The sequence below is a fragment of the Antechinus flavipes genome, chromosome 1 (genome assembly GCF_016432865.1).
Source record: "Antechinus flavipes isolate AdamAnt ecotype Samford, QLD, Australia chromosome 1, AdamAnt_v2, whole genome shotgun sequence".
In the NCBI taxonomy this organism is placed as follows: Eukaryota; Metazoa; Chordata; class Mammalia; order Dasyuromorphia; family Dasyuridae; genus Antechinus; species Antechinus flavipes.
Genome location: NC_067398.1, coordinates 439,380,122 through 439,396,924, shown reverse-complemented (window position 1 = coordinate 439,396,924; position 16,803 = coordinate 439,380,122). Strand labels below are relative to the sequence as shown.

Here is a 16,803-nt window from a genome sequence, read left to right as displayed (position 1 = left end):
TCATATATTCAGTCAATTACCAGACTGTCATTTCTCTTTCCAAAATATTTCTCACATATATCCCCTTCTCCCTAATCATGATTTCTACCTTCATGTAGGCCCTTTTTTCCTTCACCTGAACTATTGCCATAGTCTCCCACATGGTCTCAGGTTCTTCTCACTCCAATCCATTCTCTGCTCCACATACAGCTACTAAAGGGACTTCAAGTTTAGTCCTAGTCTCTCAAGCCATCATGCCAAAAATCAATATGTACCTTGCCCAGGACACCTTCCCTGCCTTAGGGAATAGGATACAAAAAAACATTAAGTCAATTTCAATCAATGCCATAATCTTATTAATGGAATTCAAATATCACAGCCAAACACCAATATGTAGCCACATGCCCCCAACAAAATCCTAGATTTTTCTGACTACATTGTCCCTTGAATAAAGATTCAATGTGCATCATTAAAAAAATTATTGATGACTATGAACCACTACATAGCCAATCCCTCTATTTTTGTTCACCTGCATTTTTTATTTCCTTCACTGGCTAATTGTACACTATTTCAAAGTCCGATTCTTTTTGTACAGCAAAATAACGGTTTGGATATGTACACATATATTGTATTTAACTTATACTTTAACATATTTAACATATATTGGTCAACCTGCCATCTTGGGGAAAGGATAGGGGGAAAGAGGGGAAAAGTTGGAACAAAAGGTTTTGCAATTGTCAATGCTGAAAAATTACCCATGCATATATCTTGTAAATAAAAAGTTATAATTAAAAAAAAAAAAAAGAATGGAACATCTTTGAAATATATTAATTTGAGTAAGAAGGAATCTTAAAGTTTTAAGAAATGATCTAAATTTTTCATTAATGCAAAAAAATTCTTCTTCATAGGATCATAGAAAGTAAGAAGATAAAACTTATGGGTAGGGTGGCAGGGCACAATTTTCCACTCTAAAATATACTATCACATCATGATTTCCCTAATTAGTCATAAAAAAAAAACTTTACACTCTCTATATCTTCTTGAAGATCTTGGGATTCTGGTACAAGAATATACTTTATAGGAACTTTATGCTCTCTACATCTCCTTAAAAATCTGGGGGTGCTGGTACAGGAACCATGCTCATAAATACTTGTGGCCTTTTTTACTAGACCCATGTTACTAGATTCCATGTTACTAGTCCCATCATGAAGAACAGTATTATCTTGAGAAGTTTTATTCTATATGGGCTTATTTAGACATTAATCTCTATTCATCTAGAAACCATGAGGTTGCAAACATTATAGAAAATACTTAGTTTTAAAACCAGAACAATATTCTCCTACCTTCCCTTTCTAGACAAAGAATTAATGTCATTTCCATCATCATCTAACAAAGTATGAAATTCATCATGACTAGGAGGAACCAATTAACCATGATTAGAACCAACACTAAGACATTGGTTAAGTCACATAAAACAAGATTGAGGGAGCAATGGAGTCTGGTTGATTCCCAAGATAAATCATTTTTGGGTTGAAACCTGAGTGTTATTGAGAAATGCACTCTTAAATTCTTTTAAATCAGAGTGGTCAGATTGGGCCCCACAGGGATTCTGAGTGTTAGTAGATAATCTCACTGACAATGCTTCTTAAAATGCCCCCAATCAATGGCTTTTGACTGAGCAATTTCCATGGATGTAACTAACACTTTCCCTCCACCTCCAGAATTAACTCTAGCCAATGGGCAAAGAGATAACCAGTGAGCTCAATATTTGTTTCAGGTTGTTCCATCTTTGGAATTCAATGGACCAATTAAAGCTAAAGGTATATCCTCCTGTGTGGAACATTCTTTTGAGATAATGAAAGATAGCCCAAAAACCAAACTCTCTATTGTTCTCAGTAGCAGTATATTAAGAATATGAAGCAAATCAATGACCACTGATAACAAGGGCGATAGAGTTGTTTAGTGATAGCCTGAGCACATAGGGATTATATATATATACACGTATATACATATATATGTATATACGTATATATACACTTAAAATGCTATAATGCTCCTCAGCAAATACCCTCAAAGAGCCTCTTGGCAAAGCAGCCACTATCAAATTAAATTGAAAATTACTTCCATGACTATTATGTTGTCAGTGGCCATGTGTACAACTTTTAGGTACACTGTCAGGCCAATCATGGGGCATGAAGTGAAAGCTGAACCTGTTGACATCCACACAGAGTTAGAGAGTCTGAACTTCAGACAGCTCCAAGCAATACAACTTGATGAGTGTTTACCCTAACAAACAAATTGCCCCAATAGAGATTCTCCTGCAGTCACTCACTAGTACTGTGCCCCACCAAGCCCCCTGCCCTCCTGCTGAGGCTTCTTTAACCCATGCTAACCTAAGAGGCCATAAAATGTCCAGCTCCATTTCTCTGGATTTACTGGATTCCTTGTCTCAAGAAGAAGCAGTGTGAGGTCTCTTGCTGGGATGGGAGTCAGAGGTAGTAGAGATTGGCTTGACACAGAACATCTATTCTGGGGAGTCCTGAATTTTCTGATTAAATTGTTCTACTGCAGAATCTGTAAGGGATGGTGACTCTAGGATAGGTTAGGGTTCAGGAAGGTCAAAGTTCTAGTTTTCATGGGCACATTTTAGAGCTCCATAGTCAGTCTAGCTGTCACTGTGCCAGCAGACTGGAAATGTGGTCTTGGACACATTCAAGGGCTACACTGTATAGCTTGGAGTTTCTTCTAACTGCATTGGCAGCATGAAGTCCAAATTGAGCAATGGCAGCAGCCACAGTATTGCTGAATACAGGAACACCCTTGGTGATGCAGTGGTTGAGCTTATGTTTGAGTTCTTTTTTGAGAATAGCTCCTGTTCCCACTGATCACTGGACAGGATTGCTAGTATTTGCCTCATTCTTGAGGCAAAGAAGGCAGAAGGCCAGGATGATTTTACCCAACAGGATGGCTAATGCAAGCATCAGGAGTACCGAGTACATAGTATACGAGGGCAGGGTGATTAGCAAAGGATACTGAGGTAACTGTTCCTGAGCAGCTATGCAAAAATTAGAATCTCTCCTCTCTACATAAAAAGTGATGTCAAAAAAAAATTGTAAAAATGTGATGTCAATCTCACTCCTCTCTTTTGAAAGAGGACAGTAATTTCTTCTGCCATAATTTGGCCCCAGTCTGCAGGGAGTGTGGTAATAGAATAGATTCTAATCATATGCTCACAAAAGAGCCTTCTGATGAGCAGAGCTGGAAACATTGTCTTGGTAAACTACAGTCATTCCATTATTCTTAGCCATTCATACTGGAGTAGAGACTTTCTTACTCTCTTCACCTTTCTTATCTACAAAGCATGGAACACCAAACAAGAGAGCTTTAACAGCTTTCACCATCTTCTCTGTAAATTTTCCTTTCCTCTGCCATGTTAAATTCTTATCTACACAATCACTAAATGGAAAGTTCTCTTTTGCCCAAATAATGTAGCCACATACCCCACATTTATGTACTATTGCAACTGCTGGATTACTCTTACCAACTGTCAGGTTGGGGCTGGGGTGAGGAGAGGGGATTAAGGGCAGCCTTACAACCACAAAGTGTTCCATTCGCTCAGCCCATCTATAAAAGAGAATGCATAAGTCTTCTGGGCAATGATGATTTAAGAGGAATAATTCTATGACCCAATATACTGACGCAGCCTTGCCCTCATCGGAAGATTTTCTGGAGAATAAATATGATTCAATATACCACTAGTGATCTGAAGTGCTTGCTTCATGGTGGCCACTCCCTGCTGAACACACATCAGAGCTAATTAGCCTGTCCTGTGTCATCAGCTCTGATGAATGGTCCAGCCTTTACTAAGAATCCATTCAACAGATTCTTCAAAGAAAACCTGACATTTTCTTTTCTTTTGTTAGGGTTCCAGTGGAACAGCATGATAAGTAGCTAGTTCCTAGAAAACATGTTTGATGGTCTTATCACGGCATGCCTTGTTGAAGGAAGGAGCTATGCAAGATGCATTATGTTGGTCTAAGTTATTCTAGCAACCCACTGCAACAACATAATGCCCACTGAGAATCTTACTGTACAGACTATCTTTTTTTTTTTTTTAAATCCAAGATGATTTACTATCATTATTTAGCAAAGCCTTTGTCATTGGGTTTTCTGGTACTAATGTACAGGAGATCAGATAATTGAATTTTTTGCCTTCTCAAGATCAGTAATTCCTCAAAGGTTAAATAAGACTAAAGATTCTATGACTTTTTCAGGCAGCTTATACTCTTAGATAAAGTCTGAGTTGTAATATTAAGATGTTCAACTATCTCACATAAATGGTAGCTGCAAAAGTCTTTTTCTTATTGCATGCTAACTTAGGTTAATAAGGGTAAAGTAGACCAAATTATATCCCAGAAGGCTTCACTAAAAGCAAATGGGACTCTGTCATTATTAATTAAATTTACAGGTCTCAAATCAGTCCCTTTTTAAATTCTGCTAAAACTAATGCCTCTTCCTATTCTTTGGCTTTTCCCAAGTACTCAGGTATCTTAGTAGTAAACTGGAATGCACAGAAGCTACCATCTTTTCATTGGCTAATTTCTGTATTCTTCTCTTGGGTAAATCACACCCTAGGATGCTTTATCCCTCACAGCACCTAATACAGGGCCTTGCTCAATGTTCAATAAATATTTCCTGAAAGTATAGTAGCATATTTTTAAAATATAAATATGTATTATGCTCAATAAATATGTATCACATATTATGTTAAAGTAACAGAATAGATCTCAATTCATTCTAAGACCAGCAGACTAGATAAAATTAATTTGTTGCCCTTTAAGTTTTTACTTAGTATAGTCCATTATAGTGATTTTGTAATATATATGCTCTCTTGATACTTAGACATTTAGTCCTTAATTCCTAATTTAATATCTAAAATTAACATTTAAGATAAAACAGAAGATGAATGAAAATAGTTTTCAAATTTGCTAGAGGAGTTTGAAAGGTTAGATATGGATGAGAACAGACTCAGGTCCAAGAATGACTCCTGAGAGAAAGCACAGGCCCTACTTTTTCCAAAGAGATTGGCTAATGAGACTGCAATCTGAGCCATCAGCCAGGACCATATCCCTTAAAGGAAAGGGTAACATCTTTATTACTTCAAGCCTTAGAATCTAGCTTAGTAAGGAGGGGTCTCTCAACTTACACCACTGTGGTTGGGATTTACAGTCAAGGATCTTTGTGGGATAGAATAAAATAACAAAACAGTATAGGGAAAAAGATGGTCCGATATATATATTTGCCTTAGAAAAGGAGGGATTAGAGAAGAATCAAAAATTTTAACTTTGCTTTTGTATCTTATATTTTGTATCTAAACTGTATAGTCGGATGCACCAGTCATGGATATGAATTGTACAGAAGTAGTTAAGTCCTGAATTCATCATTCAGTTGCAGTAATATGTTTCTGCCTCATTGGCTGCCATGGGCTTGACTAAAAGACCAATCGTTTATGGTTTTGAGATTATGTCATTCTAGAATTAATATGATTTCCATATTAGTTTTTAAAAAATTATATAGAGGGAATTTGCAATTTTCAAACAGGTTGATTGTACAAAAACTCATACATACTAATTGTTTGAAACTTGTTTTAGAATCCAGGCTGACTCCTACTCCAAGCCTCAACATGCTATCCTTCATTCAGAGTTTTAACCTAGGATGTCAGCAAACACTTCCCCTGTATCTGCAAGAGAAAGAAGGACTTCCTTTCCCTTCCTATTTCCTTCTCCTTCCCTATTGACATCTCCCACCCCTGACTGGTAGTTTGGGAAAATAGAATATCTCTCAGGAGTAAAGAAATACATTTAAAGGAAAAGATAAGGAGGGTGGAGATAAAGGACAAAGACAGTTATTTCAAGAGTTAACAATAAACATTTACAGAAGCATGTTTTATCCTCTTCCTCCCCCCACCCCCACCCCCCCAGTTATAGCCTATAAGTAAAACTGCCCAGAGTACTGAAAAAGTTCAGGTGTATAAAAGAACTAGAAAACATTTCAGGGAAAAAAACAAAACAAAACATCCTTTGACATACAGAGGCAGCAGCAGTACAGCTGAGCTGTATAACCAAGATGGGTGACTTCACAGAAGATCAGAGAGCAGAGGCCTTTTAGCTGTTTAACTGATGGATGGATGGTAAGGTCTTATATAGCCACTGAGGGGACATGCTGTGAGCTTGGGGCCAGAATCCTATCAATGCCGAGGTGCTCAAGGTTGTAGGGAATCCTGAGTGGGGAGATGAACATGAATGTGCTGGACTTTGAACACTTTCTGCCCATGCTGCAGATTGTAGCAAAGAATAAGGACCAGAACACACATGTAGAGGGGCTTCGAGTGTTTGCTAAGGAGTCCTGGAGGCTGAAATACAATATCCTCGTCGCTGGGGGTGAGGGGATGGCAGAGGAAGAAGTGGAAGTGTTAGTGGTAGGGCATAAGGGTTGTCTCTACCATGAAGGGCTAGTCTGGATGGTGATGAATGGCTGAGAAAACTCCCCTTTTCACAAAGAACTTCCTAACTTTCTCAGTTGGGGCAGTTAGATGGCACAGTGGATAGAGGACCAGCCCTGAAGTCAGGAGGATCTGAGTTCGATTCAGGCACTTAATAGCTTCTGGCAATGTGACTCTGGGCAAGTCACTTAACCCCAATTGCTTCAGGAAAAAAAAAAAATGATCCTCTTGTCCCTGAAGCAACTATGTTTTCAGGTTATCAATATCCTTATCCTAATCCACAACACATATCCTTTCTAGCCTATTTGCTTTGCTTTCACCAAATAAACTGCTCCTTTAAAATAGCCTTAAGTTATTCTGGCCATCTCATTACAGAAGCAAGTTCAGGATCGAAGCCAAAGTTTTTAGGAAACAGATGGTCAGGTATTGGTGGTAGTCAAAGTCACAACTAAGAACTAGAATTAAAGAAGAGACAATGGGGTGGGAAAGCCAATGGAGGGGAGAGGAACAGACTCTGAGACTTTATTTTTCCTTTCCCCAGATTTACCACTTTTAGAGACTGAGGAAGATGGACAGAAAGGCAAAGTCATCAACTTCACTCTCTCTTTCAGGGTCATGAAAGTCCATGGCAAGACAAAAGTCAAGATGACTGGTGATGGCCAGGATGCAGTGGATGACCTTGGTATCTTTGACATCCGACCAAGTTCTTAAAAAAAAACCACTGCATAGCACCTGTTTCAGCCACTTTCATGGCTGTTGGAACCAATTATTCTTATCTATCCATTCCACCAGGTGAAGTCTTCACAAGTTGATATCTGGATCTAAAACAGAATTAGTTATCTCTCCTTCTTCCCCTAACCAGCTTTACTTTCCCTATTTCTGACTAGAGCATCACCATCTTGATAAAGGGGGAGAGGAAAGTCCCAAGCAAAAGGGAATAAGAGTTTTCAAGGTTACTAGGCTATGGAGCTATGAAATACGTCCAATCCCATGTCACAGATAGCTTAAAGAACAATAAGCTTAAACTGGATAAAAACAATTTAAAAGTCTATTAGAAACTTTGCTTTTCTTTTGGTAAAAAAAAAAAAGTATAGAAAATTAAAGTATTTCTTACTTTTTAAAAGTAGCACAAAGCCATAATGAACTCATAAAATACTTTTGCATAACAATTAAGAATAACAGAACATTAATGTTTTTTTTTTTAAGTATCTTGCAAGAGCTGTTTATTTTTTTATATGATAAGGATAGAAAAATCAAGTTGCAGTGTAATTAGTACAATGACTTTTTTAAATGGGAGAGATGAATTTTTCTTCTTTAATTTCAATTCTAATAAATAAATAAGATTCTAGATTTACTGTCATCTTCTTAGAAAAAATACTAAGCTATCCCAACATACATTTATGATTTCTAATAGGTAAGACTGGAACAGTGATATACATTAATTTTTAAAAAGCACTGTTTTTCTAATAACTCTCAGGAAGAAAATAATATATGAATACTGATTGAGTTTCTAATCAATGATTTCCAATTATGCAGCTCACTTCAATTAAGACAGCCTTAATATATATATATATTTATCACTATGAACTATAGCAAATATCACTGAGTATGATATTCAAAACTAGTACCCCAGAGATATGAAAAGACTCTCATGAAAAGACTATTTTACTATATTTAGACTTTTTACCACTAAAAATTAATTTTCTTATTTAAGCAGCTCAATATTTAGCATCTGTACATTAATGTAATTAAACTAGTTTATTTTGCTAAATCTTCATTGCATCCTTGTAATATAAACACTACTTTTAGAATATCTTCAGCTCCATTGCAACTAGAGATCAAGATTTACTTTTATTCCCTATTCACAAACAACTAATTAAAAGATTGGTCTCCATTAGGGGAAAAATAGGACTTTTACCTTTAACAAAATGTTTAGCATGGGTTTTCCTCTGATTATTCTCATTTGATACAACTAATTACTAAATGCAATTTAATCTTTCTTGCTTATTTTTTTCATTATACAGAGCACATATAGTTTAACCAAGAAAGGTATAATTGTTTGCTCTTCAATCCATAAGAAATTTTTACATTCAAATTTTAGTAGTTAACTACTCAATAAAAGATATTAAATTATTCTAAAGTAATACTTCATAGGAGTTATTCAGACATTTTAGACAATGCAGAGTAGCCAATTTAGGATGAGATTATATTAAGAAGCAGTGTTGAAATCTATTAGAACTAACTATAACTCTGGAAGGCCCATTTAAAGAAAATTCCAATATCCTTTACAAAAATGCCAAAGGAAAACAATGAGCATAATTAAAATGAAAGACATTGAAAAGAAAGAATTCTATATGCTATGAAATTCATCCTTCTTTTGTGTAGGGAGAACAGGAAATTCTTTGCTAAATCATTTCCCTTTTTTAAAGAACCAATGTACCATTTGCTACCCAGGTTTTACCAAGAAACCCTCCCCTAAAATTATCAATATGCTGCAGAAAAAGAACTTCACAACTCAAGGAAAAGGTAAAGACAGCAAATAAAATGTTGAATTTCCTATACATCAGGATAATCTAAATTTATTACATTTGTCTTAAGCAACTGCTGAACCTCAGAGATTTTTCAAGCTCTCCTTACCTAAAGGAATGTGAAAAGGCCTGCAATCTGCAGGAAGCCAGAGTAAGCATTAAAAAAGAAAGGAAGTTCTGATAAATCTAAAAGAGTTAAATGACCTGCAGTAAAAAGTGTCATATGGTCTTAACTGAGGAAGACAGAAACAGAGATAAAGGGGAAAGGGAGAGGGAAGAATGCTTAAAGGCATATAATTGACTATTATAAAGCTATTTTTAATTCTGGTTATATCAGGATTTATCATAATCAAAATCAATGAATTTTAGTTCTTTCTGAGTGAAACTAAAATACATACAGACACACATCCACCCAAAGTTATTCAGCCAAGACAATTCTAATTGCAAAACTACTTTTCCTACAAATGGAAAACATGGAGATTCATGCACTCTGAAGACGCTAAACTCTTGCATGCGGACAGAACATAATAGACTAAAACCAAGCTACCCACCATTTTCAGCACTATTCTAATCTACATGAGAAAAAAAAGCAGCCAAAAAAGAAAAAGCTATGACACAATTTCATCAAAGTAGCATGGCGAAGTCCATGGACTTATTTAAAATACAAGTGCAAATTAAATGACAACAGCTCAAAGTTAGCAAGATTAGACTCTAAAGCATGTAGACAAGCTATATCTCATAAGTCACTATAGACAAACGACTCAAGACAAGTTAAAAATATGCCATGATACAAACAGGAACGTACTGAAGTCAAGCCACCTACTAACCGTGCGCTTCAGTATAATCTTGCACATACATTCAACGTTGATATTTCCTCATGATCACAAAAATACTACTCTGAATGAAATACTTACTTTGTGTTTAACCTACTTAGAAGTATAACATGAAATTCACAACTAAAATTTGGTCGACTGAGAAAATAAGATTATCATTAAAAGGTTAAGAACATTACACCTCAAAATATATTTTTTGCCCCTTCAAGTTTAGGTTTCGAAGTTGTTGCTCCTTCATGCCAGCAAAATTTAAAAAGTAGGATGCTGCCATCATTATCTAGAATTGTCATGAACTATCCAAGAGTCTTAGGGAAAGTTTACAATCACAATAGTGGAGCCTTAAGATAACAGAAGAGGGGATTATTGATAAACTATGGAAAGGAGGGACATACTTTACATCTTCAAGCTTTTTGGTGATGACAGACCCAACAGAAGAAAAAGCAGCTGAGGCCTTCTGTCCAGCCTGAGACAAAGTTTCTGAAGTCTTCTTATATCTATATTCAATTATAAAAACAAAGCAAAACAAAAGGAAGTTAAACAAGACAAACAGAAGGAATAATTCATGTCAGTTGTGGGACTATGTTAATCAATAAACTAGGCTTTTTAAGTCACACTCACAAAACTTTCCTAACAACCTTCTCCTCACCACATCCTGAGCAAAGGGGAAAATTAAATTTACTCCATTGATTTTTCAGATCCAGATCTTCTGACTTCCCTATAATAGACATGACACCCCAAGATCAAAGTCTAAAGAAACCAAGGCAATCCTTAAAAAGACCAAATAGCCTAATATTAAAAGTCTTCATTTCTCCACATAAATATCACTGAAAAAAGAATCCACTCAAATACCTCAGTGTTTCTTGTAGGTAAATGCTTATTTTCTTTTTACCTAATAAAATAGGAACCAGAGGGAAAAACTAGGAATGAGATAGGTGAGACCAACTACTGAAATTTTAAATGAAATCTGAGGGTCTGAATGATCTTTGAAAACTCTTTATAAAGTTCCTATAGAATTTATTTTAAGTAATAAGAACCTAACAAATGCTTGTTAGACATTCAGCTCCTAGAAGGTCCATATAAACACAACTACAAAAGTAAAACTATGTCAAAGATGGAATGATTTCCAAAACTTTATGAATGGTGTTCTCTACTACTTTTTACTTACGGCAAACAAATAGAATTACTTATAGTTATCAATTTGAAGGAAAGAATAGGAGTTAAAATTAGGAATTAAGGCAATACAATTTCAGAAAAAAATCTATTTTATGATATTAGTGATTAGGTGATACATAAAATTACTGTTTTCTTCATCAAAAAGAACAGGATTAGGCATAAATACTCATTTATCTGTATATTAGGCACAATTTGTATGCTATGGAATGTTTTTCTTTCTGTTATCTAAGGCTAATGAACAAGATGAGTAAATTTGGGAAACTACTTCTACGGCTACATACAGGAATAAATAAGCAGAGCTGAAAATCTGGGAGGGAGCTGTTTTATATATCCTTCTTATCTCAAAAGCCAAATCAGAATGAAGAAAATGCACTCCAAAAAAGGAGTGAAGGGAGTTAGGAACCTACGCAGATGTGGCTGTCATATCTTGCCAGCCTTTGGCAATGTTCTGCCTTAGTTCTTGTAATGAATTGATTCCAAGTTTCCTCTTGATCTCAGCTAGATGCTTCTCCTTGGCTGCTAACACTTGAGATAAGGTCTGTATTTCCTCTTCTACCTATAAGAAAAAGAGGGAAATATTGTAACAAGAATTAAACACAAGTTAGGAACAGAAAACATGCAAAATCTATATTTTCACTAATTTTTAAGTTGATTTTTAAAATCTAAAACAATAAGACCTACATCTGTGATTTCATCAGTATATAGAGAACTCTCAGATGAGGAAACCCTATCAAAGTAATTCTCTGCAATTAGAATCTTAAAGAATTTCCCAGAAAACTGAGAGGTTAAATAACTTGCCAGGAGTCATAGCCAATATGTGTCAAATGTATTAACATGAATCCAAGTTTATGAAGTTTCTGATTGCAAGGCCAACTCTCCATCCACTATGTCAAACTACCTTGTCAGTCTTTTTTTTTTCCTTTTGTCATAAAAAATGCTAATACTTACTTAATGGTACCTAAGGAAGGCTGCTATTAACAATTATCAAAAATATGTGCAACCTACTAGTCTGAGAAATAACCACTCTCTTCACAAATAGTCATTTTAATATATAGAAGGTTAACCAGGCATTTTATCCCAAGATGAAACATCCCAATCCTACTACTTTGGGAAGTTTATATGATTAAGAGATTGGTGATAGAGCAAATGTTACACTCTAAGGTTCATTATAAACCTGTATCATTCTACTGCATTGCACATGACACTGGGATGAGTATGGTACTAGGTATTGATTATAACTTTTATGGCTATCCACAAGTGGGAAGAGATATTCTTGAGTAAAAGCTAGAGACATGGAAAAATGTGCTTGCAAAAACGTTTCTTACTTTTTTCCTGCCTTTCCCTATAATAATCTTCCCCATAATCTCATCGATATTTCCATAAGACAAGCCCTGAGTAATTTCCAGCTAATTTAGGAAAGTTATATCTCATTCAATCTTTTGATTAATTTTAATTATTCACATTGCTCATGAAAAATGATTAATAACTTGTTTTCTTTCTTTCCTGATAACTCCTTACCACTTTATTTCCATTAAGTAGAAAAAGAAAAAAAAAATAGAGTATATGAGGTAGGTGCACAATGTTGTGAGGGAAAGTTATGTTTAGGAGCCTGAAAATTCCTTAGATGGTATTAAGTCAAGCACTTGTCTTTCACTTGGTTCAAATCTTTTCACTTTTTCCCCAGTGTGTTTTTATTTAGCTTAGAGATTCAGAAACTAGACTAAGGCTTAGATTTTTGGTTTCTAGTGTGTCACATGGCTTAATTCTTATGGATCTAAATTTCTCCAATTATTAAAATACCAGAACTAAAACTAGTATGAAACATCCGGAAATGATGTCTTATAGACTGATGGAGAATTCTGTCTAGAGTTCAGAAAATAGGTGAGGATATAGATGCAGATGCACATTACCAACCATTAACCACTAAGAAGTGGTTAGTTAACACTATGGAAGTGAATGAGATTGCTAAAGGAAAGATATGAAGAGAAAAAATTACTTAGAACAGACCTCTGAAGGAATACTTACTTTAAAGAAGACAGAAAAAAAAAAAGAAGACAGAAAAGCATCCAGAAAAGACAAGAAAATTAACTGGAAAAGGAGGTGGAGAACCAAAAGAGCTTTTCTTTGAAACTACAAAGACCTCGGAGGACAAGGATTGGAAAAGCTGTTGGTTATCTTTGAAAGAGCAATTTAAAAAAGAGTGATAAAAGCACTTCATGAAAATAGAAAAGTTGAAAGTAGATAGTTAAGAAGCAGAAGCAGTGGGTATAGAAGACATTTTAAAAGTTTGGCAATGAAAGGTAAAACACCCAGATTGAGTAAAAAGAGTTCAAAAGGCAGCCATTTGTTTTTTTTTTTTCTTTCAGGACCACAAAGAACTGAGCATGTTAGTAGATGTGTCATAGGTGGGTTTTCCATTAATTAATTCTAGCAATTTCTTAGCTTGTCCTATTATCTCAAATATAGTCACATTTGTAGCAGATAATTATAAAATTAAGGCAGCATTCTTTTTATTTTTTACTTTGCCTCTGGAAGCTATAGGGTGAAGTAAGATAGTTGCCTTCTTCATTTGTGCATTAGGAGGAATCAACTGATTTCCAAATGACTGATTTTTTTTGACAGGCTGCTCCCCACAGCAGTTTATCACAACAGGAAATTCTTCCTTTTATATAACTTAAACATTCATCTTTTATACACATCTGTGATGTACCTACTAACATGTTCAGTGGGCAGGTACATCGGCACATGCTGGAGAAATATTCACAACTGGTCCTTCCCCTTCTAAGAGAACAGTAAATATAAAACTCCCCACGAGTATACCCACACACTTACCAAGTGTACTCTATGTATGCTTTTGAAGAGGATAGAATGGAAGTAAAGTCAGACTGAAGATACATGAAAGCAGGGATGACAAGTGGGAAAATCTTAAGGAAAGCAAAAAGAATGGGATGAAGGACACAGGTAAAAAAAAAAAACTAATTTTAATTCTTTTAAAAATAATAATTCAAAAAGAATATTCTCTTTTTTTCTGGAATCATGAGGAAAAGGGTGCAAGTTAAGGATTGATACTAAAAGTGTCAATGAATGGAAGAGAGGAGCTCACATAAAACAGTCTCAATCTTTTCAGTCATTTAGCAGGCTAGGTAAACTGTTGAAATACTAGAGGATCCTGATACTGCTGCAGACCAAAAAAAAAAAATTACAAAGGCAAAGATTTGGAAGAGTTGTGGATAGCAAGATAGGAGCTAATAAGATGAATGGGAGAATTTTTGAAAATCATGAGAAACTACCTAAGATGACATACCATAAATTTGTAATTAATAAAAATACTTCAATTTCATTCTGGTAGTGCTGGAGATTTTTTTAGAATCTCTTAAACAGCAAATTAGTCTAAATAGTTAATGAATTTAATTATGACTATTTGCTGGAAACTCAAAATACTGAAGCTAAAGCTTAAATAATTTGGCCATATAATGAGATAACTGAGATCGAAGGCAAAAGGAAAAGATAAATGGCAGAGAATAAAAAGCATAGATGGTATCATGGAAGCAACAAACATGAAATTGGACAGACTTCTAGAGATAGTGGAGGAGAGAAGGCCCTGGCATGCTATGATCCACAGAGTCATAACTGGCTGAACAACTGAACAACAATACCAACCAAAAATACTTTGAAAAGCTAAAAATACTAAATAAGGCATTAGAGACTATAAAATGTATAAAGAGATAACATGTTATTTATATTAAATTCTTAATATTTTAAAACTTTAATTCTCCTGATATGCTTCATCACCAATGAATCTTTCCCTGGTTGAAAATGGCAAAGTTAATTTGACAATTGAAGAGAACAGTCGGTGACCTAGTTATATCAGTCTATGCTCTGGTTTGTCCTGTTTCTGATGGTTCTCTTACTGGCCTCCCACAGATTTTATACACTTTATCATATCTACTGTAGATTTTTAAAATGGGAAAGGTAACTCTTTATTTTGTCATTCAAATGATAGTGCCTTTAAAAGAAAGACATGCCTTAAGAAAATACCTACTAAAAGATATAAAAAATCATAAGACAGTTGTCTAAAGAAACAATAACAATATTTCTAAAGCATTACATTTGTAAAGTTATATAAACAAAACATGCATGAACTTTCCTACCACCATGCATTTGCTAACATTGTTCCCCCTGCCTAGAATATCCTTGCACCCATCCTTTCTAAATTTCTCTCAAACTCCACTTGTCCAATTCCAACCCATCCTCAAAAGTCTAGTTAATTGTTATCTCCTCCACTAAGTTTTCCCTGATTATGCCCAGCAGGAACTGATCTGTGTGTGTTCACATGTACCCATGTATCTTTCTCTACATGTATGTGCATATGCCTCTTTATGTATGTCTCTATGTGCACATGTGTCTTCCTAAAGCATGTCTGTCTTTCGGTCTCTGTAGGTCTAACTTTCTGTCCTTATCAATGTCTTTCTGCATGTCTGTCTCCTCTCTCTGTGCATATCTGTCTCTGACAATGTTTATTTCTGTCTCTGTATGTTTGTCAGTACTCACACCTGTCTGAGTTTATCTTCATTTCTTTCTCAGTGTTTTGTGTATGTTTCTCCTTGTGTTATTGCTTGGTTATTCTGAATCTATCCCTTCTTTCTGATATTCTCTCCTCCTCCCTCCCTCCCTCCTTCCTTCTCTTTTTCTCTCCTCTCCTTTCTCCCCTTTTCCTTCTCCCACACTCTTCCTCCTTCCCCCTCCCTTCCTTTCACCCTCTTTCTGTAAGTGTCTGTCTCTGTGTCTCTCTCTTGTATCTTTTGTATAACACTTTCACAATCTACTTTGTCTTACCATACAATCACTGGTACAGTGGTTGTGATAGTTTATGCATTATCTCACCTAAACTATAAAGTCTGTGAGGACAGAGACAATATCTTATTCATCTCTGGAGCCATCAGGGTTTCCCTTGAATGTACTCAATAAGCATTTGATGAATAAATTAACAGGTAGATAAATCACCAGCATGTGCAGGAACCTCTTTTTAAAAATTTTTTGGTAGACTCTTAAAATATTTTTCTCCCTCATGTCTAATTTAACTATATTTTACCTCATGTCACCTCATCTTCTCAGGACAAGGATGAGAACTAAAAATTTAGAAGTATAAAAGGAGTTAAAGTTTGTTCACAGTTTCTTCTTCTAGCAAGTGCTACCTGAGACCCAATCTTTTCTCTTTAGGTTATAGTTCAGCTCTTCTAGTTAGGCCAAATTTTAGTTCATGAGAAAAACTATTCATTTACTTTGTTTTACAGTTGCTTTTGCAACATAAAAGGCAGATCTATTCCTGATAGTTGGACAAATGAGCATTGTCAAAAGAAATGGTTATTTACCTTTGCAAGTTCCTTTCTTAGTTCTTCCTGTTCTTCCTCTGATAAGGTCTCTGTAGCACTGATGGTAGCAACAGCATCATCCCCTTCTTCAGATACTTGATCCGTTTTCAGTACACCTTAATAATTAAACATAAAATGTTAAAAAAAAAAAATCTTTAAAACTGAGCTACTTAGAAATAAAAATTATGATAGTGAATTGTACTCCAAGCAAAAGAACTAGAATAAAGCTCCCCAATTAGTGCCAGAACATTGGCAAATAAGCCCTTATCCCCACAATAAAATTTTCCTGATGCTCAACAGGCCTGCTTTATGTAAGGGAAGGATAGACATAGCATTTTTACAAAATGGTCTCCCCTCTGAAAACTTTCAGTTAACTTAAATGACTATCAAAATCAAACAGCATATAATAATGACAA

General features: G+C 35.3%; 1 protein-coding gene and 1 pseudogene across 4 annotated transcripts in view; one reads left to right on the top strand and one right to left on the bottom strand.

Annotated features, from left to right (window-relative positions):
• TPD52 (tumor protein D52) overlaps window positions 1–16,803 on the bottom strand; it is a 118,924-nt gene that overhangs the window by 7,475 nt on the left and 94,646 nt on the right. For 2 of the 4 annotated variants that reach the window (XM_051969994.1, XM_051969991.1), the window contains exons 2-5: window positions 16,388–16,503; window positions 11,423–11,571; window positions 10,235–10,336; window positions 9,119–9,145 (exon numbers count right to left, since the gene is read on the bottom strand). In XM_051969994.1, the coding sequence (XP_051825954.1) occupies window positions 9,119–9,145; window positions 10,235–10,336; window positions 11,423–11,571; window positions 16,388–16,503 (394 nt within the window). The remainder of the gene's footprint in view (window positions 1–9,118; window positions 9,146–10,234; window positions 10,337–11,422; window positions 11,572–16,387; window positions 16,504–16,803) is intronic. The other 2 variants (XM_051969992.1, XM_051969993.1) reach the window with 1 other exon arrangement.
• On the top strand, window positions 6,106–6,653 carry LOC127543736 (myosin light polypeptide 6-like; annotated as a pseudogene).